The sequence below is a fragment of the Octopus bimaculoides genome, chromosome 2, assembly GCF_046866305.1.
Source record: "Octopus bimaculoides isolate indiv1 chromosome 2, ASM4686630v1, whole genome shotgun sequence".
NCBI classification, from domain to species: Eukaryota; Metazoa; Mollusca; class Cephalopoda; order Octopoda; family Octopodidae; genus Octopus; species Octopus bimaculoides.
In genome coordinates, this window is record NC_142929.1 from 135,496,433 (window position 1) to 135,523,210 (window position 26,778).

Below are 26,778 nucleotides of genomic sequence, written 5' to 3' on the forward strand. Positions count from 1 at the left end.
ACCAACCACATGGTTCCGGGTTCATTCCCACTGTGTGGTACTTTGGGCAAGTGTCTTCTACTATAGCTTCGGGCCGACTAAAGCCTTGTGAGTGAATTTGGTAGACGGAAACTGAAAGAAGCTTGTCGTATATATATATATATATATATATATATATATATATATATATATATATATATATATGGGGGGGGGGGGTGAGTGTGTGTTCCTCCACCATCGCTTGACAACAGATGTTGGTGTGCTTACGTCCCCGTAACTTAGCGGTTCGGCAAAAGAGACCCGATAGAATAAGTACTAGGCTTACAAAGAATAAGTCCTGGGGTCGACCTGTTCGATTAAAGGCGGTGCCCAAGCATGGCCGCAGTCAAATGACTGAAAAGAATAAAAGACCTAGGAAAATAAATTTAGTAGTCATGCTAACGTGCCGGACTAAATGCCATATAAGCAAGCTAACGATTAAACGAAAGCATCACGTGGTTACTCAACCTGTTAGAAACAACAGTCAAATCTTTCTGAAATGACACCCATTGTCCAGAGAATGAGAAGGGCATCTTTGAAAATGCGTTATTAGATACTCCTAAAAAGGCCACTACAGGAATGCTTTTTATCGTAGTTCGGTTAAATTATGGTTGACCTGGCGTTAAACAACAGTTAATCATCAGCTAAAGGCCATAATTTAATTAGTTTTGTCGATCTGCTTGCTGTGTCAACTCTGTCAAGAGTCTACTGTCAACTCTGCATGAGTCAATTCTGTCATTTTTCTAGGGTCGATGAAATAAACGCTAGTGACATGTTGCTCTCTTCCAGAATTGATTTTATTTCATTTGCTTCAAGGCAACATGAAAAAAACCAATTTCTTTTAAAGTTATATTTGCTGACTTGACAGAAACGTTAGAATATCAAACTTTTGACTCTCTCTCTCCTTTTCTCTCCCTTTCTCTCCTCCACAACTCTCTTTTTCCACCTTCCTTCCCCCCTCTCTTTAATGATGAGTCTTGTCTGAAACGTTAGATTTGTCTGTTCCTCACGGCAAATTATTCAATTCTTTTTCTTTTGTATTGTCTATACCAGTAACTCTTATCCTGGACAATAGTACCCCCTTGGGATCGTCGTGAGCTTACAAAGGAGGTGCTGGATGTTTAGACAGCCCATGATTTTTATTTGAAATAAAATAGCTAAATCTGACACATATATTTCAGACACATTTTCAAGAAAAATAAATGTCGGGATTAGAATACGAGTAGGACATTGTTTTATCAGGGAGCAGAATCTTGGCTGATGATGCGCCAGGGTTTAATAAGATTTCATTATAGAAGTTCTTGGCGGCGAACTAACGCACGCCGGACAAAATGCTTAACGACATTTCTTCGGTTTTATATTTCTGAGTTTCAATGTCACCGAAGTGGACATTGCCTCTCGATCTTTTGGATGAGCACAGGGGTCAATGTAATCAACTTGCTTTACCTCTAAAAATATGCTGACCTTGTGCCAAAGTTTTAAACCATTATCTAAATGCTTGTTTTCTTTTGTAATTTCCGTATAAATTTCACACGATGGTACTTACTATTCCACACATAGAAAGAAGTACATACTGTGAGAACAGCATAAGAAAACATGGATAATAAACTACAGCGGAAAATAGACTTTCATTTGAAACATACAAAAGCGGCGTTTGTAGACCGCTGTCCAGCAAGAAGAAGAGCTGAAGAATAAAAGAACTACTAGTCTTATACTATTTGCCGAAGCAGAGCAGTAATGGTTTTCTCGGATCAGGCTGCCCACTTTATAATAATATCAAAGTTTAGAACTCTGAATGTAAATGTGTTCATGTTTCTAATTGCGTCAGCATCAATGTTCACTTTCAGTCCTTCGGTGTTTTTAATACACTACCCGCAATGAATCCGTATTTAATTCCGTTTATATAAAACTAGCGATCTTTATAATCTCTTCTACTCTAGGCACAAGGCCTGAAATTAGATCGACCCCAGTACGCAATTGATACTTAATTTATCGACCCCGAAAGAATGAAAGGCAAAGTCAACTTCGGCGAAATTTGAATTCAGAACGTAAAGACAAACGAAATACTGTTAAGCATTTCGCCCGGCGTGCTAACGTTTCTTATTTCTTTATTGCCTACAAGGAGCTAAACATAAAGGGGACAAACAAGGACAGACAAAGGGATTAAGTCGATTATAGCGACCCCCAGTGCGTAACTGGTACTTGATTTATCGACTACAAAAAGATGAAAGGGAAAGTCGACCTCGGCAGAATTTGAACTCAGAACGTAACGGCAGACGAAATACCGCTTAGCATTTCGTCCGGCGTGTTAACGTTTCTGCCAGTTCGCTGCCTTAAGCGATTTTTATAATGCCATGCTACAAGAAATGTATTTTAAGACACTTACCTTGTCCCATCTTGGATTGATATTGTTTTTAGTCTGCCAATATGTAAACTGGAATTCAAAATATAAAAAAAAAAAATCATAAAACATATTGAATGACAAATTTACGGAAACAAATAAAGGACATACAAGACAATGGTCGGTTTAAACAACTATAAATTAAAGCTACAAGAGATCAAATAACCAAGTACAATATATATATATATATATATATATATATATAATAGAGTTATTAATATTTCTAAGTCTCTCTAAAGGAGACTACGGCAGCGGTACTGGAAATTAATAGTTATCGCCAAGCCAACATGGCAGTCCCAAAATTAGGACGAAAGCTGCCGTGAATTAGCTCCAAGAAGCCATCGCCTCTAGCTAGCTATGTGACACACGAAACCTGTGTCCTTTATAACCTTCGAACAGGGGAGGTCAGCAGTGTCCCCCTGCTGGTTTGGTATCTGCAGACTAGACTAGTTTCAGGGTGTTGCCCCTTGTCAATGCAGAGTAGCCAAGCCTTAGCCAGGCGGCTATATATATATATATATATATATATATATATATATATATATATATATATATATATACAAGCGGACAAAAGATCCTCTAGGTTAATGGTTTTTAACCGGAGTCCATATGACCAGTGGGGGTCCATATAAGATTTTGTTGTTAAACTTTATGTGTAATAAAGTGCTTATACTGCTACAATTTTTTAAATACATTTACTAATAATGGTTTCAAAATTTGGTACAAGGCCAGCAGTTTCGAGGGATGGGGCAAGTCGATGACATCAACTGGTACTTACTTTATCGAACACGAAAGGATGAAAGGCAAAGTCGACCACGGGAGAATTTGAACCTAGAACGTAAAGACGTACGAAATTCCGCCAAGTATTTTGCCCGGCGTGTTAACGATTCTGTCAGCTCGCCGCCTTTAGTATCTACAATTCCTAATAATATTGAATTACAAAATATAACAGGAATTTTTAGACATTGAATGGCTATGAGGGTCCCCCTCCAAGAAAAACAGGAATCAAAAGGGTTAAAAAAAAACAGGAATCAAAAGGGTTAAAAAAAAAAACAGGAATCAAAGGGGTTTAAAAAACGGTGGAAAACCACCGCTCTAAGTAGTCACTGTATATGCTAGTAATAACAATCAAACCTTATTTTCTTCATAAAGAAAACACGTTGTTTAACATAGTTCTAGATATACTTTGCCTGAAAAATAAAATGGTTCGAATGCCTTTGATTACAGGCCTGTTCGACCAGGGCTAATCTGAGAGCTAAACAACTACTAAATCATACGTCTTTTTAAGCTGAACTGGCTGTTTGAATGTATTGTAGCTCGATGCTTCACTGTTCCGGCAACGTCGACTTTATTCTCTCTATGGGATTAACATCAATTAAAAGCAATGAAATCCTGAGGTCAACTCCATCAAATATATTTTTGAAACCTCCGTAATAAAGTTCAATGTGGTTCAAAAATTTATCCACCTGATTAAGGGAGTTTGTGGTTGAAAAGTTTAGAGGACATACAAGCTATTGTATGTAACCTGTAACGAGAACCAGAATCTTGGCGCTGAATGATAAAGCTAACTATGATGACTGGACGAAAGGAAGACTCTGGTTTAAGGCTGAACACTGGAAATGTTTCCATTTAACCATTTTAAAAATCATAGAACTTAGCATTATAATCTAAGAAAACGCGTGTTAATTCTACAATACTCTCATTCTTTACAGCAATGAATTGTGTGTTCCTAAACAAGGCATTTATTGCTAGATGCACTTGTTAGGAACCACACACCTGTGACTCAACAAACGAAAAGTAACATTGAATAATATAATCCTAAATGCATTATGCACAAATAAAAGATGAGATGGAGACCTTGTTCATTATAGGCTTGCTAGTTTAGAGTTGATTTGATACTCAACAACAAATCATATAAAATTATACTAATAAATTTACTACCCTAACTACTGTCTATGTTATCTTCCATTCTTCAGAATATTGTTTCCATAAATTAATATGGTGATGTGTATTGTGTGTTGCTGCAAGGAGTCTTTAGGTTTCTTAATTTTTTTTGCATTTATTCGCTGAGTGTCTAACTCATTCACAAAATCCAACCATGTTATTTCACTTCTGTTACTTTCATTTCTCAACTATTATACCGTGGTTTTATACTCATACATTCATTGTACACACACATACACACAGTTCCAGTTACTTATTACTATATTTCAAACATTGTAAGTAAAAAGCGACGATCCGTTTGGAGAAAGAAGACTTCAATCTAAGACAGACGATAACTATTTACCATAAGCTTAAAAGATAATAAACTATATGTTGAAACAGTGGCGTGGCGTAGGGTATGCGGACTGCGCAGGGCGGCAACTTTATATACGTATCGAAGGTATGATGTTACATTCAAGGATGTGGGAGTGACCAATTTGACTACCGCACAGGGCAGCTAAAACCCACACTACTCCATTGTAGTAAAACTGATTCGTTGTCTCATGGATGACGCTTATTCTATGGCTTAATCTTTCAAGATTGTTATGCTATTACATGTTTAATGTCAAAATAGTTTCTTTCTCTCTCAGTTTTTCTTTTAGATATTTTTCCCTTTTTTCCCCCCAAATCTCTATCATGCAACATGCTTTTCCAAGCATAAACTCACAATTAACTCATTTAATATGTAAGGCAATACATTTAGTTGATCAGATTTGCAAAAAGTATTCTGAATAGTTTCCAACCACAACAAAGCTTCATTATTATAGAATTACCTGTCCCAATTTTTGTATCGATCATGTTTCCTAGGTAACAGAATTTAATTACTAACTCGCGGTAGTTCTGCATTAAGACTATATATCACGCCAGTGATTTTGAAACAGGTTTTTGTGGTCCATTTATTAGTAATACACCTGCGTCATTGCCAATGAATTCATACGCATTTTTTGTTGAGCAACACAAGACTGTTCGTTTGATTTTGACGTCCTATGAACGCTGTTAACCTCACAACTTGATTTCAAATTCCGTTTGCTGATCTGAAATGTATGCAACCCTTCTATGTTTTGATAACCGCATCATTTGCTGCATTATGGAATTCACTGTCATGAGAGTCTTTAAAACAAATATGGAATCAATAAGGAAACCAATTTCGGAAAGGAGTCTTAATGAATAGCAACACCCTACTTAACCAAATGCTAGTAAGCAGTCGTTCGAACTGCTAGACATAGCTGCAAAAATCTTCTTTAAAACAGAGCCAATTGTCTTAAAAGAGGAAAATGTTGTTTTGAATGTATACTACTCGATTAAAAAACTGGATTGTCACTTTGGAACGCTTTTGACTGCTTTTGACTGCTAAATATCTGCTTTTGACTGCTAAATATCTGCTAAATATCTGCTAAATCAGGGCTAAACTAAGCAAAACAGCAATAAATTAAAACGTCATAATTCCCACAAGTCATAAGGTGTCGGCAGAACCACTGACGTCTTAGTCTTCAGGTTGTGAAACTGGCAAGTCAGTTTTTCATGTTATGTAGCTAGAGTGAGAGTTGAACCCAGTACAGCAAGGTAATGTTACACTCATAAATTTTAGTGTTGGCGCTGTTTGAAGCGGGGATTTCTGCCCAACCTATTTTACAGTGGTGACCTTTCTCCAGCCTGTTAACGTTCTAGTGGGTCAAAAATAGGCTTATTACAGTCATCTTAGAATACATAAATACAATGTAACCAGATTCTTGACACCAAGAAATGCCGAAGATAAAAGACACGCCAAATCAACAGGAGAAGAGCGGGGAAAAAGCGAGTTTCTGGCGCCTTCAAACAACCAGTGCTCCGTGTAGACTGTATTCGTTAGCCTTGAATGGCAACCGGCCTAGGAGGAGGAGCACTCTGAGTTCAAAACTAGGGAGCAAGGGACATGTCGCCTTGGTGGACTACCTTGATAGAGATGGTGTATCGATAAAAATACAGATTGGTAGTAGCCTAAAAACACACCTCATTTGTGAGTGAAAATGCCAAGCAAAATAGATGACGATAACAGTGTGAATGGGACTGGAACCAATGGTGAAGGTGTAGCACACGGCAGGTGACCCCACTGTGTAACAGAGTGGGCCCGGTCGTAATCCAAAACAAGTAAACATGATGGTTATGGAATGTTATTACCGGAGCACCCTAGTGGCACTTGGAGATACCAGCACTCAACTACCAACATAGCTGAAAAAGATAGGTGCAAGTGTGAAAGTAGAACACCTTCAAAAATCAGCATTGCTTGGAACTGCAAGAATTCTTCGCAGGGTTCTTGAAGGGTGTCCAGTAAAACAAATGTCACCTTAGTCTGCTGGCTGTGGACAGCTGACAATTTCCATCATACCCAGCAAAATAAGCTGTGAATTTTAATACAACAACAACAACAATAATTACTCTTTACTCTTTTACTCGTTTTAATCATTTGACTGCAGCCATGCTGGAGCACCGCCTTTAGTCGAGCAAATCGACCCCAGGACTTATTTTTTGTAAGCCTAGTACTTTTTCTATCAGACTACTTTGCCGAACCGCTAAGTTACGGGGACGTAAACACACCAGCATCGGTTGTCAAGCGATGTTGGGGGACAAACACAGACACACAAACATATACACACATATACATACATACATACATACATACATACATACATACATACATATATATATATATATATATATATATATATATATATATATATATATATATATATATATATATATATATATCCGTCTACCAAATCCACTCACAAGGCTTTAGTCGACCCGAGGCTATAGTAGAAGACACTTACCCAAGATGCCACTCCTGCGCCTATAATAATATTAATAATAATAATAATCCCTATAGTAGGCACAAGGCCTGAAATTGTGGGGGAGGGGACTCGAATATTTGTACTCCAACGTCACGTTGATGACGTGCGCTGGTGTCTCACTCAATAACAACAACATTATGTTATTCGAATTTTGGCACAAAGCCAGAAATTTTAGTTGAGTTTATCGACCCTGAAAGGATGAAAGGCAAAGCTGATCTCGGTGTTATTTCAGATCAGAGCGTTAAGAGTCAGAAGAAATGCTGTAAAGCAATTTTCTCAACGTTCTAACGATTCTACCGATCCACCAAAGCGAGCAAACTGGAGGGAAAAATTTAGTCGATCATGTCAGTTTCCAGTACTTGATTGATACCGTATTTTATCGATTAATTGCTTGTAGGGAGACTGTATTTCGTTATGCAACCATGGTAGTATATTATGATTGCATAATAAAATACGGTGTCTCTACAAGCAATTAATATGTACGTACCAGTTTCCAGGAATGTGATCAATATATAAAATTGGTGTATCTAATTGTGTCACACCGTTATATTTGACAACTATTTAAGCGATGTGTTCGTAGATGGTCAATGGTTTGGATGTGGTGCTGAAGAAGGGCAAAAAAGCTCCCATTACCTAGTTTTCTATCTTCGATCGCATTGTTTACATAGATGTATTCGCATACGAAACGTCTGAACTTCCCATGCTGGCTCTAGGTTCAACACAAAATCTCCAGGAATAACTTTGAAAAGCGCATTTATATCGATCCCGCATGGATGAAAGGGAAAGTTAGCTTCGGTGAGATTTAAACTCAGAACGTAAATATTATAAAGCAACTCTAACACTGTCCTGAGTTATCTGTTTGCTGCTTTCATGGTATTTATGTGCGTATGGGAATTATTGGTCCACACTGAATTTCCTCATACTCTGCATAACTACCTAACGACTGCATCAATAAAGACAAAGAATATTCTTTGTCACAAGACATTCTGCTTACACGTACGCATACACATACACACACACATTCACCTTCACACACGTACACTTACCTTCACACACGTTCATATTTGTATGAATGAATGTACGTACGGTTGTAGTATATATGTGTGCGTGTGTGCGTATGAAATGTTTTCCAAATCTGAACAACAGTGAAACAAATTGTAATATTGTATGCTTCTCAACTCAACACACAGTAATATATATATATATACATACATACATACACACATACATATAAAACTTGTGTGTGTGTGTATGTTGTGTGCATTATTATATATCAAAGCAACGTGCACTTGACGCAAACAATAATCTTTGTCTTTATTTATGCAGTTGTATTAGTATTACAAACACAATTTTTATAACCGTGTTTTCTACCCTTTAGAATTTATTCCAAGATAACAATGACACACAACAGATAAATAGAGTTGAAAGGTTAACTTTGCAGTGTAATCATAATACAAGCTATAAATATATCACTAACACAATAAACGTTATATTGTAAATATAAACAAAATAAAAAAAACTTTTATGGGCAAAGATATTCATAGATTCATATACAGTATCGATGGCGGACTAGTGTTTCAATGTTAAATTTCCTGGACAACAGCAACTGCCCTAAATCATGGATTCTAAAATTACATTTTTGTAACGCTCATAGTTCAGTTATAATAATGTTTTAGCAATCAATAGTGCTATGCATAGTTAAGATGTTGAGCTCATGGTCGTTAGGTCGTAGACCGGGCGGTGCGTTCTGTCCTTGAGCAAGACACTTCATTTCGCTGTTCAAGTTTGCTCAGCTAAAAATGAGTACCAGCCGAGTGCTGGTACAGCCTTCTCTTCTTCCAATTATCACATCCTCAGTATTCGACTGGATCAGAAGTAGACAGGCCGAGAAGATATCTATGTTTGATCGGTGCAAAATATGCACAGCTGAAAGATAATTAACGAAAGTAGGTTATATTCCTTTATAAGCAACGACTATGCTTTATAAGCGACGACTATGTTTTATAAGCAACGACTATGATGTCAGAACGTCGTAACGAATTGGTAACACTGGCAAATGGTGCATACTCAAACTACATACTTATTTTGTGTCGTGTGACATGTAAGCATAAATCAAGATTCAGTATAATTGAACTATCTTGATTTTCGATCATCTTGATTTTCGATCATGTCTTGCTGAGATGTCTGTACAAGAGATTTGCCCTCCCCCCCCGACCCGAGTTGTATCTGCACTCGCTGTGCGTAATAAAGTCTGCGACACATTTTCAGTTGGCGGTTGTAGCCACTTTGCTTCTCTTTTATTACTAATATACTTAAAAAAACCTTTATAAACGTCACACAATCTATTTCACCTTCCACCCTTTAAAATGTGAGGCCGTGTGCCTACTTAGCGAAAAGAGCAAATAAACTAACATACTGCGACTGAGTCATAGCGAGCTGCCATCGCAAAAAACAGAAGCAAAATAATTATAATGGTTTTGAATTTGTGGGACAAAGCCAACAGTTTTGAGAGGAAAGGTGTCAGTCGATTAACCTAGCACTTGACTGGTAATTCATTTTATTGCCCTCAAAAGTCGACCTCGGCGGGATTTGAACTCAGAATGGTAAAGAACCCGAAGAAATGCCGCTAAGCATTTTTCCAATCCGTTGACGATCCCGCCAGCTCGCCGCCCTGATTTTATTAGTAATTCTTTCTAATTTTGGCACAAAGCCAGCAATTTTGAAGGAAGCGGGGAAGGCCACTTGCATCAAACCCAGTGCTCAAATGGTACTTTATTTTATCTTTCCTGAAAGGTGACATGCAAAGTCGACGTCAGTGAACCGCAAGGAATACCGCTAAGAATTTTGCTCGACGCGCTAACGCTTCTGACAGTTGACTGACTTATATAAGAATCCTCTCTACTACTATAGGCACAATTCCCTGCAATTTCGGTGGACGGATTAAGTCGATTGCATTTACCCCAGTGCTCAACGGGTATTTATTTTATCAACTCCAAAAAGATGAAAGGCAAAGTCAACCTCGGCGGAATTTGAACTCAGAACATAAAGACGGACAAAATGTCGCTAAGCATTTTGTCCGATAAGCATTTTGTCCGACGTGTAAACTTTTCTGCCAGTATGCTGCCTTCGACTTATTTAATAATAATGATAATAATGGTTGCAAGTTTTGGATCAAGGCCAGCAATTCCGGAGCAGGGGTATTAGTCGAGTATGTCGACCCCAGTACTCAACTGGTACTTATTTTATCGATCTCAGCGGAATTTGAACTCAGAACGTAAAGACGGACGAAATACTACTAAGCATTTTACCCGGCGTACTAACAGCTTTGAACAATAATCTTTTATGCTATAGGCACAAGGTCTGAATTTTTTTTGGGGGGGGGGGGGTGTAAGTGAACTACATCGACTCCAGTACTCAACTGGTACTTATTTTATCGATCCCGAAAGGATGAAAGTCAAAGTCAGCCTCAGCGGAGTTTGAATTCAGTGAAGCCAGACGAAATGCCGCTAAACATTTTGTTTTATTTTTTTAATAGAGAAAAAATCTTGTCTTTAGATGATTATTATATAGTTCATTAAAAAGCTATGATAATCCAAGATATGTACTGTAATAGACATTTCTGAAGATCATTAGATAATAATATTTTTCTGGATAATCATCATAACTGTGCCTATATCGTTATTTTTAATATAAAAGGTGGCGAGCTGGCAGAAACATTAGCATGCCGGGCAAATTGCTTAACAGTATTTCGTCTGCCGTTACGTTCTGAGTTCAAATTCCGCCGAGGTCGACTTTGCCTTTCATCCTTTCGGGGTCGATAAATTAAGTACCAGTTACGCACTGGGTCGATGTAATCGACTTAATCCGTTCGTCTGTTCTTGTTTGTTCCTTCTATGTTTAGCCCCTTGTGGGCAATAACGAAATAGGTATTTCGACTGTCTTTACGTTCCGAGTTCAAATTCCGCCGAGATCGACTTTGCCTTTCACCCTTTCTGGGTCGATAAATTAAGTACCATTTGCGTACTGGGGTCGATCTAATCGACTGGCCGCCTCCCCAAAAATTTCGGGCCTTGTGCCTAGAGTACAAAAGATTATTTCTAATATAAGCGCTAGGTTTTAAAATTTTGGAAGGAGGGACTATCTGATATCAACCCCACCCTGCCAACATTTGACTGATACATTGTGTTTTTGGCCCTGGTAAAATGAAAAGCATAGTTAACTTCCTGGGATTTGAACACGTAACATAAAAGAGTTGTAACTAAAGACCGCAAGGTGTTTAGTTCCCGCTAATAATACTATAGCTCAATTAATGAATCTATTGTGATTATCTCAAATTGGTAGAATTCTTAATAGCATTGTAAAGGCAATGACATTTGAGAATAATTATGCTCCACTTGAAAGCCGCGAGAAACAAGCCGAATAACTGATCTCCTCTTTACTAGGGTAACATACATGTCATCATCACACTTTCCCTACACTTAGAACATCAGACATAACGTGTCGTATTATTGTTCGTTCCGATTCCCTTCACACTGAGTTCAAATCCAGCCGAGGTCAACTTTACGTTTCATCTTTTCGAGATCGAAAGAAACAGTGCTAATCGAAGATGGTGGATTCACAAAACTATAAGAAAGTCGGATTGGGTGCCTTGCGCTATTTGTTCTGGTTTCTTAGCTTTCTGTGTTTAAATCCTCCCATGGCCTACTTGGGTTTATCACCACCACCTGGTACCTTCGGTGCCTTTAGCGGAGTTCACTCTGCTGGAAGCATTGGACCAGGTTCCCAGTTTGAGCAGGGAGGATTTCCCCTCTGTCACCTTAACACAAGTCTCGGTGGCCCCGCAAAGGGTCATGAACACAGTCTTTCTTTTCGACAAAGATATTAAAAAAAAAAAAACTATATGTTCTTCATGTATACCTGAGAAAATTTCCTTGGTCATTTTTTTAAATTGCCTAATCAATAAAAATGTTTTGGAAAAAGCATCCCAGTAAACACTATGATAGTCTTTATGCAGTCACTGATAGAGAGGGGAGAAAGGGAACGCATGTCTATTACAGGGTATTGTTGGAGAGCTAAGCAAGAATTAATTGATGAACTTATTATATAACACAATAAAACGGGATTTCTTATATTCATGTGATGTAAAGACTGTTTTAAAACCAGCATGTTTTCCACCACAACTACCATCACCTTCACCACCACCATCACTACAACCATCATCACCTGTCAGGATTAGATTTAATGAGTAATTCAAGAGTTTTCATCTGGAACTCAGCACAGCAAGGGGAGCCTTCTTCTTCCCTTCCTCTGGGGTTTTGGAGGTATACTGGGGGTAGGGAACAATTTTTTTTTATCTATATAATATAATCAGTATTCTTGCATTATTTCCTGACATTAATTACCATGTATGTATGTATGTATGTATGTATGTATGTATGTATGTACGTATGTACGTACGTAATTTCTGTTTTCTTTTAAGAGCTCGTATCTCTTACAGAATTTCATACGATTTTGATGACATATTTCGGGTGAAGAATTACATGATGTCATCGCTATCTCAATAAATAATTAAATAAATGCCCATATTAGGACAAATTCTTTCTTCCTTTTTAATATTTTATGTTGTTTTTGTGGGGTTTTTTTCTCTCTTCTCCCCAAGAAATTGTTTGCTCATGCAACGCAAAACTATTTATGTCGAGCACACAGCTTTCCGGAATCACTTATAATACACACACACACACATATACATACACACATACATACATACATACATACACACACAACACACAAATAGACATCTATACACACACACACACGTATATGTATACATTATATATATGCATGTGTGTGTATATATATATATATATATATTGTGTATATATATATATATATATATATATATATATATATATATATATATATATATATAGGAATGCATGTGGTAGCATTGAAGAAGGGAAAAAGAGAAGAGAGAGAATAACGGGAGAGCCGTTATCGTCAGCTGTCGGGTTTTTCACGCACGATTATTTATTTATTTACATATTTTCTTTTTACTTCGTCATGGCGGCATCTAAAACATCACTAATAGCGATATGGTGAACTATAAAAAAAAAATTAAAAACGTTCTTTCGCTGGGAATCACTAGGGTGGAGTCTTTAACTTAAGTCACCAGATTAGAACGGCATGTACAAAAATAATAACTAAAATAAAAGGAATAAACATTTATAGGAAAATAAAACATGCGAACAAGCTACTATTTGTTCCACACCCCTATTTTCGGAATGGGAAGCTTGATAGAGATTTAGAAAATAATTATATTCTTTTCTCGTAGTTCAAAACATTTTGATGCCTTGGTATTTTTCCATACAGCTACTCTATTAAATAAATGAATAAAGAAAGAAAGAAAGAAAGAAAGAAAGGAAGAAGTCAACCATATGGTGTTAATAGAGAAGAATAGTTACATAGTTTCTGTTTAAAGTTCATCACATTCAGATGTATAAAACCAACATAAATAGTTTATCCCTTCCATACACACACACACACAAGTTAGAAAACAATCTCTTCTCTTTTATGGGATCTTCATTTTACATGTTATTGTCATATATAACAGTCACTCATTTAGCACATTCCTTATTTCTGACGCACAAACTTTTCAAATTGGTCGGATAGTACATAAGCATGCGTGTGTGTGTGTGTGTGTGTGTGTGTGTGTGTGTGTGTGCATACACACATATGTATACACACACACACCCATACATATATGTACAAATGAACTTTTTCTGAGGACCCCAGCTTCAGTCAGTTATATATATACATATATATTTGTAAACTCACTAACTCTGGGGGTTTCAACAAATAATCATTTGTACACATATTTACGTGTTTACACACACACACACACACACGCACGCACGCACACACACACACACACACAAATTACTCGTTGTGGACTTTAGCTTGGATAATATCAAACAGCTGATCTTTTTTGCTTCCCAAACAGGAAACTATTTATCACCATCACCAGTTTAAAGCGATGTGTAGAAGAGTCAAAACTAAAATATTTATTTCTGCTGCCAAATGTTTTCGTTATATAAAGTGGTATTTAGACTACCAATTAAACTTTTAGAATTGTTTTTACAAATTTAAAACCGAGTGCCTTAGGGGTAGAGACATGCTTTTGATTGCCTTCGGAATCTGGTTTTTAACTCAAAATCCCATTCTCAGCTCACTACAGATCTTTTCATTTCTGTTGCAAATACTTTTGAGAAATGCGTGTATTTGTATCTCTAAAGTTCACTTCCCATTATCTACAGGTCCTAACTTTTCTTCCGTATGCGTGTTTTTGCTTATCTGTTTGTCTGTCTGTCTTCCCCTCTTTCTAACTCGGCATATCTCTCTCTCTCTCTCTCTCTCTCTCTCTCTCTCTCTCTCTTATCGCGGTTCACCTAGAACAGTTCATCTATCGCGGTTCACCTATCGCGGTTTATTATTTAAGCTTACGTCGATTCCTCCGTGGTGTTGTTTTGCATTTATAATAAAATAAATATATACAAATTATAAAAATAATAAAAAAATATATGCAGTACAGGACTGTTTCTACTTGGCGGATTTTCACCTATCGCGGAGGTTTTGGAACGTAAGACCCGCGATAGTCGAGGGATTACTGTGTGTGTGTATTCATCCTTTACTTTACGTGCAACTTGGTGCCGAAAGTATGTTACGCCGGAACGAGACGATTGGGCGATGCTGTTTGTACACTGAATATATGGCACGGCTGACTGGACATTCAGCTTGACTTTGGCGAAAGTACTTTTTGACGCTGCAGGCAAACACACACGCATGTACGCGCGTCCCGCGCAGAAATATACACAGATAAAGAGAATGGAAAAGAGAAACATTTCAATTGAATACGACACACATTCCCTCTCCACATACACATGAAGAGAAATATGCTCAACACTTAAATAGAAAGAGAGAGTGGGGAGTGAGAAAACGATAGAAATATTGAAAGGTCTGATGTCAAAGAAACCAGCGTCGAATCAGCGACGCTGGAACGGCTGTGACAAAACACCACATACCCAACGTTACGTTAAAGGAAGTGGGTAATCAATTTAGCTAACGCACAGGGAGGCCAAGTCCCACATTACACCACTAAACACCAGTCATATTCAATCCACTGCAAAAATCTGGTCCTCGTGTAAAGGTGTAAAGAAAACTATAACAGAAAGCATTTTAAGAAATCAATAAGATATCTACAAACATTATTAAAAAAAATCAGTATTATATCTATAAATATTGTTTATTTTAACAAAAAAATATACTAAAACTTCACTTAAAGGTTATAATTCTTAAAAGTGTAGATAACTTTATCCACCTTTCAGTGTTGGCGCAGTTGATGAATAGCATCAGCAGTCAGCTGAATTCTTGTAGGCAAGACAAGAAACTGCATCCGAGGAAAAAGCCCCAGCTCGAGAGTTTAATAATTTTGAGGAATATGGAGTTACCCACTAAATCACCAATACTCCAACCACTACTCCTAGGTTCGCTCTGGCTCAGAATGGCAGTACTTATCAAGGACTCCAGTTATGGATCAAATAGCCGAAGACGGTTCTATATTTAAGGCAGCCTGGCTCCGAGACGTGTTACGCAAGCCTTGTGTGGATAAGCTACGATATCACTTTCAAATGAAACAGTCCTCTTGCCTAAGGGTTAGTTAGACCCTGAGCTTCAAGTGTAAACTTAGGAGATCAAGAAACTAGAGAAGTACACTGTAAATAAACCTGCAGGAGACAACGGAAAACCATTGCTGTATCTTTCCTAAGAAAAACCACAACTGGCAAGAATGTCCATGGTCGCCGACTCTTGAAGAGAGAGTTAGCCGAAGCAAAAATAGTAACTTAAGCTATTGGCTCTCAAAGTTAGAAAAAGTCATGAAAGGTCATTTCTACGTAATACTAAAAATGTTCTCCACCCCCAGATCTACGTAATATGATGACCTGCTAGAAAGACCCAAATCTTGAGAAAGGATACATTGAATAATGTGATCCTCGTACTCCCATGGATGAAAGAAAGTTGAGATGGTCAAGACTGAAACACTTGATAATAGTTGATTTATTACGAGGCAACAATAACACCCTGACATGGATATACACAGCCGGTCCTTGTATATCAATGTTTAAGGTGTCCCGAAAGGATAAAAGGCAAAGTCGACCTCGGCGGAATTTGAACTCAGAACGTAGCGGCAGACGAAATACCACTAAGCATTTCGCCCGGCGTTCTAACGATTCTGCCAGCTCGCCGCCTTAAGGGTGTCCATAATAATGCATCGCTAATGAGGTCTTGCTTAGCTTTCCAACAATGTCCTGAAATACGCATGCGCCTTCCTCTCTGGTGACAGCGGTGGTGTAAAAATAATTGAAATTTAAAATCTCCTTAAAACAAAAATAAACGAAAAATATAAAAGAAAATGGGGGGATAACAGTAACAAAAATATCTTTCACTCAACTGAAAAATCGTGTTAAAGCTGAAACGGAAAATTAGAACAAGAAAAAATTCTGCAATGAACTAGATCAAGCAAACCGCTTGACACTGTCTGCAGATAGATATATTTATTTGTATATGAGATCAAGCGAATTAGGTGATTATTGAGGCGTTAAGGGTGTTGTTGGGGCGAATAGTTACAGCTTAGTAACCATAACTATAAACAACAATATTAAAACCAAGCCAGTGAGTGAGTTTCAACCAATTAGAAACAGCACCTAAAACTCCTTTAAATCATGGCTTACCGTCTTAAGACAGGACTGAATATATTCTTTTCTAACCTTAGGCACAAGGCCCGACATTTTTGGGGAGGGGGCCAGTCGATTAGATCGACCCCAGTACGTAACTGGTACTTAATTTATCGACCCCGAAAGGATGAAAGGCAAAGTCGACCTCGGCGGAATTTGAACTCAGAACGTAACGGCAGACGAATTACTGCTAAACATTTCGTCCGGCGTGCTAATGTTTCTGCCAGCTCGTCGCCTTAAGGGTATCCATAATATTGCATCACTAATGAGGTCTTGCTTAGCGTTCCAATAATGTCCTGCAGTACGCATGCGCCTTCCTCTCTGGTGACAGCTGTCATGTAAAAATAATTGAATTTTGAAATCAGGACTGAATATATTGCAAAATCTAATCAAATCTTACATAAGGCGCGCGCGTATGAGCAGGCGTAGCTGTGTGGTAAGAAGTTTGCTTCACAACCACGTGGTTTCTAGTTCAATCGCGCTGCATAGTACCTTAGATAAGTGTCTTCTACTATAGCCTCGAGGCTGGCCAGATTGGAGCAATCTCGAGTATAACCAGCCGAAATCGCAAAGATAATCTGGAACTCGACTGAGGAAGGAAAACTCCGAATGACCCGTCCTTGTTTTCTTTGTATCGTCTATCTGGATGTTTCGTTATCCCTTTTTGTATCAGCTAACTGTCTGGATGTTTTGCGTTCTTGTCCCATTTTGTATTTATATATATATGTACATACGTATATATACACAACGGTATCTTCGTTCAGTCTCTTTCAATCAAATCCAGTCGTAAGGCTTTGGTCGGCCCAGAGCTATAGTAGAAAACACTTACCCAAGGAGTCACACAGAGATACTGACTCCAAAAATATATTGGGAAGCAAATTTCTTAAGCACTACAGTTAAGCTTACAGGCGTGCGTGCGCACAGGCAGGCTGGCAAACAGACAGGCAGACAAGAGACAGGCAACAGACAGACAGACAGACAGACAGACAGACAGACAGACAGACAGACAGGTAGATAGATAGATAGATAGATAGATAGATAGATAGATATGGGATTACCACAGCTAGAATTTGCTTGAGTCCACCAATTTCGCTGTGTCGAGTAGCTTATGCGTCTGACCTATAATATTCTGGAAATTTGCTGGTGTGTTGCTGATAGTAACGATAACGAAATGACGAGTGATAAGGCCTTACGTACATAATGTGTAAATCTTCAGACAGTAAAAGACCTCCAAACTGAACCTATTTTACAGACTTCGACCTAAATCTGTCTTGCTGTGTAAGGCGATATTGGATATAAACAAGAATATAAAACTTACTTCTCGCAGTATTATTAGTAGTAAATATTGTTTATAGATTTTTTTTATCAGATCTATTACATCGCTTTACGTCATCTCAGTTGGTTCCATACATATGTACATACATACTTATACAGACGCATACATAAATGCATACGTACGCACATACCTACATTTATGGAGTAGGCTGTCTCACACAGACACATACATGCGTGTGTGTGAAGGTGCGTGTCTTAGTGATTAGAGTGTTGTTTCAACGACTCTTAGATCGTGGGTTCGATTTCCACGTTCGTTTCCTTTTTTTTTCCCCTACGGTCTGAGTTCAAATTCTGTCGAGGATGACCCAAGACAGAAACTTATATGAGCCCATAATTCAAAGGTCCAAACTTGTCAGAATAGTTCTACTTTAGGGGTGGGGAAACTTTTTAGTGCGGTGGGTAAAAATTTCCAAAGAAAAAGGTCCGTGGGCGGATCACAAATTCTAACTCTTATATCTGTGTAAATCTTGTATATATCTATGTATAATTAGAAGTACATTAATAAAGATAAGTTTAAGACATTAAATTAACGCGTAACATTAATTTAGGATGTTTAGGTATTCTATATTTTTCAGCTAGAGTGCAGTTGGGTCTCAAGGGGATGGTACAAACCTAGTGACGTGTTTTATAGCGAAAACAAAATTTCCATTCAAATGGCAATTACCGGACCATTTTCTGTTCAAATCTAACCGTTTTAAGTCGTAGTGCAAACGCAACCTATGTCGCAAGAGGCATACGAATATTGTATAAATTTTATAATTGAAAAATTTACTATATCCCTTTCTACTCTAGGCACAAGGCCCGAAATTTTCGGAGAGGGAGCCAGTCGATTAGATCGGCCCTCAGTACACAACTGGTACTTAATTTATCGACCCCGGAAGGATGAAAGGCAAAGTCGATCTCAGCGGAATTTGAACTCAGAACGTAAAGTCAGACAAAATACCGCCGAGCATTTCGCCCGGCGTGTCAACGTTTCTGCCAGCTCGGCCGCCTTGAAAAGTTTATTATATTTTGTACATATAAGTATACCAGCCTGCAGGCGCAAAAAGTGGGCTCGCGGGCGCAACTGCGCCTGCGCGCGGGGACTTCCCCACCTCTGTTCTACTTGAATACTTGATTCTACTTGGTTACGTTAAGGCTGCGTGAGTCTATGAAATGCCCAGCTCCATCGCAAAAGAGGGAGGGGTTATCATTAAGAACGAAAGGACGTTAAACATAGGACCATAAAAATATTGGGTTTAATGCTTCTTTCCATTACTTAATTGTTTTGTGAGACAATAGGGTATCGAATAGAAGCGTTGATCTTGTGTTGGCTGTGTGTTCAGTTGCTAGGCCAGTGAATCTACATATACAGTAATCCCTCGACTATCGCGGGTGTTACGTTCCAAATCCCACTGCGATAGATGGAAATTCGCGAAGCAGAAACAGTACTGTACTGTATATCTTTTAAAATTTTAATTTTTATAATTTGTATATATTTATTTTATTATAAATGCAAAACAACACCACAGAGAAATCTACGTAAGCTTAAATAATAAACCGCGATGGGTGAACCGCAATATGGCGAGGGGTTACTGTATTCTTGAATCTGCATGTTCTCTGTGTCAAGTGGAATGAGCAAGTGCTGATCATCAAAAATTCGAAGATAACTAATGAGAGAATTATATCTCAGGCATGAGAACCATATGCCCCGTGGGTTGAATAAACGGTTCGAAATTCCGAGAACGTTACCAAATTCGCCAGGTATGGTGGCATTTGAGAAAGGTTACAGGTTATAAAACGATTACAGCTCCGGTACTACGGACATGTGATTAGAATGTCGCAGAAAAGAATCGCAAAGCGAATTCTTCAAGCCGAACTAGCCGGCAAGGTGACTAGCGCTAGACCAAGAATGGGATGGCTGGATGATATCTATAGTTTCAGTTGGTTACGTTTGGGAATCCAACCAGAAAAATGTAATGGGAGTTGCTTCTATGGAAGAGGTTCCTTGAGGACATTAATCCCACCCCCATAGTCCTCTCAGGAATAGTGGGTGGAGAAAATGGATGTTATATATATTTGTGCGTGCGTGCGTGTGTGTGTACGTGTGTGTGTGTGTGTGTGTGTGTGTTCTCGTATAGCATGGAATCGGAAGTTATCTAGTACGTTGGAAAGCGTAATTTCTTCAGATATGCATGTTTTAAGAATTAGAAATTACGATTCAGCAATACGCGCACGCACACGCACGCACACTAACACACACTAACACACACTAACACACACACACACACACACACACACAAACACACATTCTAACACACACACACACACACAAACAGACACACAAACAGACACACACACACACACACACACACACACACACACACACACACACACTAACATACATACACATAAAGGCGAGGCTTCCTCTTTTCCGCAATTTTGAAAAATTTTATTTTTTAGATTTGTTTTAAAAAGTTACCCATTAAATATCGCATGTATGTATTCATGAACCAGACACGCGCGTGCGCACGTATGCTTTCAACATAAGAACCAACTAATTTTACATACAAATGAGAAACAAACCCGGATTTCTATTAGTATTAAGTTCTTATTAGTAAGTATGCGTGTTTGTATGTATACATGTATGTTGGTGTGTATACATACATACATACATACATACATGCACAGTAGCCACAAAAATGTACGAACACGCACACACAGTTACCAATTACAGCCATTGACATTTTAAGATCCTGAAATAAGCTTTGCATATGTTCATGTAATAATGATAATAATAATAATAATAATAATAATAATAATAATAATAATAATAATAATAATAATAATAATAATAATTGATAAATAAATAAAGGATAAATTAGAAATAATATAGTATAAATTAGAAATAATATAGTATAAATTAGAAATAATATAGTATAAATACATATCGAAAGAGGATTGGCTTGTGCGGTGAGGGATTAGATCTTAAGTATAGAACCGACTGATGATGGCGGGCAATGGTGGTTTAGATGAAGTCTAAACATTAACGTAACAAATAATGTTGTGACGAATCTATGAGGAAAAGAGTGTTTCCTTTTACTTAGATAACACTGTCTTATGGGAAAAAGAAAGAAAAATATTTAGCGAATCTCTTAAGAGCATTTGGCTGGAATCTACTTTTTACACGAGCTCGTTTATAAGCGTACTATTTATACATGTACGTTCCATAGTCTGATTTAAGTTCAGAGTGTATGTAAGTATAAATACTTTTGGAAATGTGTATGTGTGTGTGTGTGTGTGTGTGTGTGTGTGTGTGTGTGTGTGTGTGTAGCAATGCATGCATGTTAATAGGAAGTCATATTTAATTCTCTTTTTTGTGTGTGTGTGTGTGCATAAGCGCTTAACATATCATAGACATAGTGAAGTGCTAATATGCTTCGTGTGACAAACACGATAATTTTAATGGAGACAACACACACACACACACACACACACACACACACACATACACATACACACACACACACACACACACACACACACACACACACACACACACACACAGATACTTTATACAAACGGGAGAAGCAGAACTCAATAGATTTGAGTGTACATTTTATTTATGCTTGAGAAACTACATCAATGACTCAATGTTCCAGAACTCAAAGGCGGTGAGCTGGCAGAAACGTTAGCACGCTCGCCGGGAGAAATGCTGAGCGGTATTTCGTCTGTCTTAACGTTCTGAGTTCAAATTCCACCGAGGTCGACTTTGCCTTTCATCCTTTAGGGGTCAATTAAATAAGTACCAGTTACGCACTGGGGTCAATATAATCGACTGCCCCCCCCTCTCCAAAAATTTCTAAATTCATACAGATGTATGTATGTATGTATGTATAACGACTTAATTCAATTTTTTGCGGCTTCAAAAAGAATTTAAAAGATTCTTATTTAGCTAGTTGTCAGTTGTTCACCAGCTACTGTTCCTTACACAAATAATTCAAACAATCGAAGAAATTTTGACGTTTCGAGCAAAACCTTCATCAGATTGAGAGAGAGAGAGAGAGAGAGAGAGAGGCAGACAGAAAGACAGAGAGAGATTTACAAGTGTTGGTAGCTACATTGATTGAGAGTAGTAGGGGGTGAGCGATGGATTCACTCTCGCTTCGACAAGGCATTGCTGAACAACCTGCACAATGAATATTATTATAGTGGGCATAGTTTGTGCAGAGCCAGTCTCACTCAGTTATCCCTCAAACTTGTATTGGTCTGGTGTCACATGTGCTGCGAGCCCAGTATTTATCGGAATGCAGGATTTGTATGGAGTTACCTTCTCTTAGACGAACAGTTAAAGATCTGAAGGGCTTCGTCTGCGATGGATTCGTTGAGGTGTCTGTGAGTAACTTTCTTCCAGGGGTTATTCCGAGACATGCAAATTAACTCATAGCTGGGACCCTGTCGGATGCTACTACTTCGGTCAGGGTAAGAATAAGGATTAAGAAATGGTTCTACACTTCCGCAGACCCTGGAACTCCCGAACCAGAGTCCCAGTACTGGATGCAGTTTGAAGTCATATCTAGTACAAAGTAGGAGTGAAAAAACATTAATACTATAATGAAGGTTAATTACCGTAACAGCGAAAAATAATTATTTCTCTCTCACTTACTCTCTGTTAATTTATCCATCAACACTAGTAAACGCTCCTCTGTGTCCTCCCTCCCTCCCTCCCTCCATCCCTTTGTAGCTCAGAAAAGTCAGATTTTCTTCCTCGTTACAATCAACATTTTTTGTTGTTTCAGCGATTCTTGCTATTCGCCAATATAGGACATCGCCAAGGCGGCGAGCTGGCAGAAACGTTAGCACGCCGAGTGAAATGCTTAGCGCTTAGCGGTATTTCGTCTGCCGTTACGTTCTGAGTTCAAATTCCGCCGAGCTCGCCTCTGTGTGTGTGTGTGTGTGTGTCCCCGTCCATTTGCTTGCAATGATTTCCAATTATGCCTGAATAGACATCTCTTGTACTGGACTCGTTTCGGTCGACTAAACCTCCCTTTACTTCCTACCAACATTTGTACTTAGTTAACCCACATATTCCCTCTATACCCTGCTATACAACTGAGACCAACCGCTTCCTATATTCATTTAAGGGATTATTTTTATGTCACACGCCACACATACACACACGTACGCTCGCACACACATTTATATCCACTCGACGATGGAATTTAATCTGTATGGCTTAGAGGATCTACGATTGTTTTTCTTTTCCATTATCAGTGCCGTTGCGATTCAACCGAATAAATTCCTTCATACTCTGTCCTATTTTATTTTTTATTTCTTTGTCATTTATTTTGAAGAATGTTGATAAAATATAGCGTTTTTAATATTTAATACGTGTGTGTGTGTGTGTGTGTGTGTGTGTGTGTGTGTGTGTGTGTTTGCGGCTGTGTTTGTCCCGCACAACCGCTTGACAACTGGAATTTGTTTACGTCACCGTAACCTAGAGGTTCGGCAATAGAGTCCGATAGAATAAGTACCAGGCTTTAAAAAATGTACTGGGGTCGATTCGTTCGAATAAAATCGCTTCAAAGCGGTGCCCCAGCATGGTCGCAGTCTAATAACTGAAACAAAGGATAAAAGATAAACGCTATATACTACGAATTCAGTAAACATAGTTTTTGGCCTCACAGCCCCCGAATGACTGCTTCTTATATTATTTACATCGTTGTTAAAACGATATTGTTCCAATTAGAAAAGCAACAATAGTTTCAGAGACCTTCTGCTACCATCATGTATTTAGCAGTGAAGGTAAAGTCTTTTATGTAAGTAGCTGTTGATGTATTAATAGTAAGTTTTGACAATCTTTGGGCACATCGCACATGACAACATATATAGATATGTATATGTATGTACGTGTGTATGTGTATAACGAGTCCTTCACCGTCACCATAAAGTAAAGCAACGAAATTTAAGCATGTTTTATATTCGAAAATTTGACAGATTTATGGGACATGTACTATGTATGCACACATACATGCGTATATACAGACATTCATACACATACATATACGCATACATACACATGTAAGCACATATAAAGTGTTAAGGTCAATAAACATTAAAAAGCGCCACACAAACAGAACAAAGTTTTACGAATGTGGATCACTTTACAGATACATACATACATACATACATACACTCTTTTAGATATTACTGGTGTGTGTGTGTGTGTAGAATAAAGTAGGCAGACATGCCACCTCTCCAATAAAATGGAAGTAGATATTAATCGACAGAGAAACTCAGTAAACTTTATTAGGTGAGCTATGATGCAATGAGCTATGATGCAATGAACTATGCTGTAATAAGCTGTGGTGTAATAAGCTATGATGTAATGAGCTATGATGTAATGAACAGGGAGTTTCTTCAAAGAAACTAAGATATATATTAAGTGGGTTGTAATAACTGTAACATTCAGGATTATACTCACTTCATGCGACACAAACTTATCACGCGAACTTTATTTATATTTTTGTTTTTTGTTTTCTACGGCTGAAGAGCATCACTACTCCTCCCAGGCCCTGTAGTTAAGGGCGTTGGACTCACAAGCAAAATAAGATCGTGGGTTCGATTCCTGACCAAAGTGACGAGTTGTGTCCTTGAACAAGCTCACGTCATTTCACGTTTCTCCAGCCTGTGCAGTTGAAACTGTGTACCAGCCTTGTGATGGTGCATATCTCTCTCCCGCCCCCCTTTTCTCTTTCTCTGTCTCTCTTTCTCTTTCGCTCCCTCTCTCTGCCGCAAGGTGTCACATACTCAACGTTCCGTTGGTACAGGAGTTGGAGAGTTGTGTTTTTAAATGGCTTATAAACATCTTCCACGCTGCAATTGTTTTTGTTTCAGCACATGATCTCAGATCAGGTTACTTGCTATGCAAGTACATCTTCGTAATAAATAAATAATTGTATTAATAAACCTTTGACAATGTGTCGCACATCAGCGTTGACTCCTGAATGTAAACTTTTACGGGAATGGAGAAAATTTTAAAAAAAAGGTTGAAAAGTTTTTAATTTTGACAGAAGGCCAGCAATTTTTGAGTGGTACTTTAGTTTATCCGCCCCGGAAGGATGAAAGTCAAAGTTGACTTTGGCAGCATTTAATACCAAACAAATGGCAGCACACAGCTGCGTGCACAGTGAGAGCTAGCAGTGACCTTCACGAGGCAGTGTGCCCAATGACATCGTTGTGTTTACTTCCCAAGTTGTGATATTTGTGTTTTTGTAATCATATGTATGCTGCAGTCTGCGATTTTGTCATCGACAGGAACAAAGAGCCAACGTGAAATTTTGAGTTAAATTTGGTAAGTTTGCTACAGAGACGCTGAGCAAACTTTGACAAGCTTACAGCGACGAGGCAAATGGGTCGTACGCAATGTTTCGAGTGACACGGGAGCTTCAAAAAGGAAAAGAACATCCCTGGAAGACGATGAGCGAGCTGGAAGACCTGCTATAAGAGTCACCCCAGAAATGTGATATTGTGCATTGAGAATTCGTCGCCCAGGACCAGACCGTCAATCAAGTGTTCTACTGTAACGTTTTGAAGAGTTTGAGTGAGGATATTCGGTGAAAGTGAAACGGATCAGTGGAGCGCAAAGAATTGAACTCTTCACGATGACAATGCACCTTGTCACCGTACTCTCCTCACTCGTGAGTTTCTCGCCAAAAAAGAACATGGTATCGCTTCCGCATCCGTCCTCTTCGCCAGATTTAGCACCTGCAGACTTCCATCTCTTCCCTAAGATGAAAATGCAGCTTAAATGTCACCGTTTTAACACCGTTGTTGAGATAAAGAGCGAATCGCAGAAGGTCCTCGACTCGCTTACGGAAAACAACTTTCAGGCCGGATTCCAAAAGCGACAGGAAGGCGGGGACCGGTGTATTGCTGCGCAAGGTGATTATTTCGGAGAAGATTATAAAACTTATCGTTATTTTTTAAACTTAGGTTATTTTTTATTAAACATAACCAGTCCTGGGACTTCTTGATACCACCTCGTAAATTGTCGGAAGGAGATTCTGCAATGCATTTTGTCCGATGCTCTAGCCGTTCTGCCAGCTTGCCACCAAATGGTTTCAAATTTTGAGACAAGGCTAGCTATTTTGAGGGGAGGAATTCGATTAAATTGACTCCACTTGACTGGTAGATTATTTTATCGACCTCGAAAAATAAATGGCGAAGTTAACCTTGACAGGATTTCAATTCAGAACATAGAGAATTAGCAATACCGCGAAGTATTTTATCCGAAGCTCTAACGATTGTCATCTCGCTACCTTTTCCGTCTTGTCAGATATTCTCATATCGACAAAGGTACAGAATGATTGGTGGAGAGAGAGAGAACTAAAAAAAAAGCTTAAATGGGTGACACTCTTGTGCATTTTTTTCATCACTAGCCTAC

General features: G+C 38.4%; 1 protein-coding gene across 2 annotated transcripts in view; it reads right to left on the reverse strand.

Annotated features, from left to right (window-relative positions):
• Positions 1 to 26,778, reverse strand: part of LOC106882931 (uncharacterized) — a 152,513-nt gene that overhangs the window by 109,514 nt on the left and 16,221 nt on the right. For both annotated transcript variants that reach the window (XM_089347745.1, XM_089347746.1), the window contains exon 2: positions 2,405 to 2,452. In XM_089347745.1, the coding sequence (XP_089203871.1) occupies positions 2,405 to 2,414 (10 nt within the window). In that variant the 5' untranslated portion in view covers positions 2,415 to 2,452. The remainder of the gene's footprint in view (positions 1 to 2,404; positions 2,453 to 26,778) is intronic.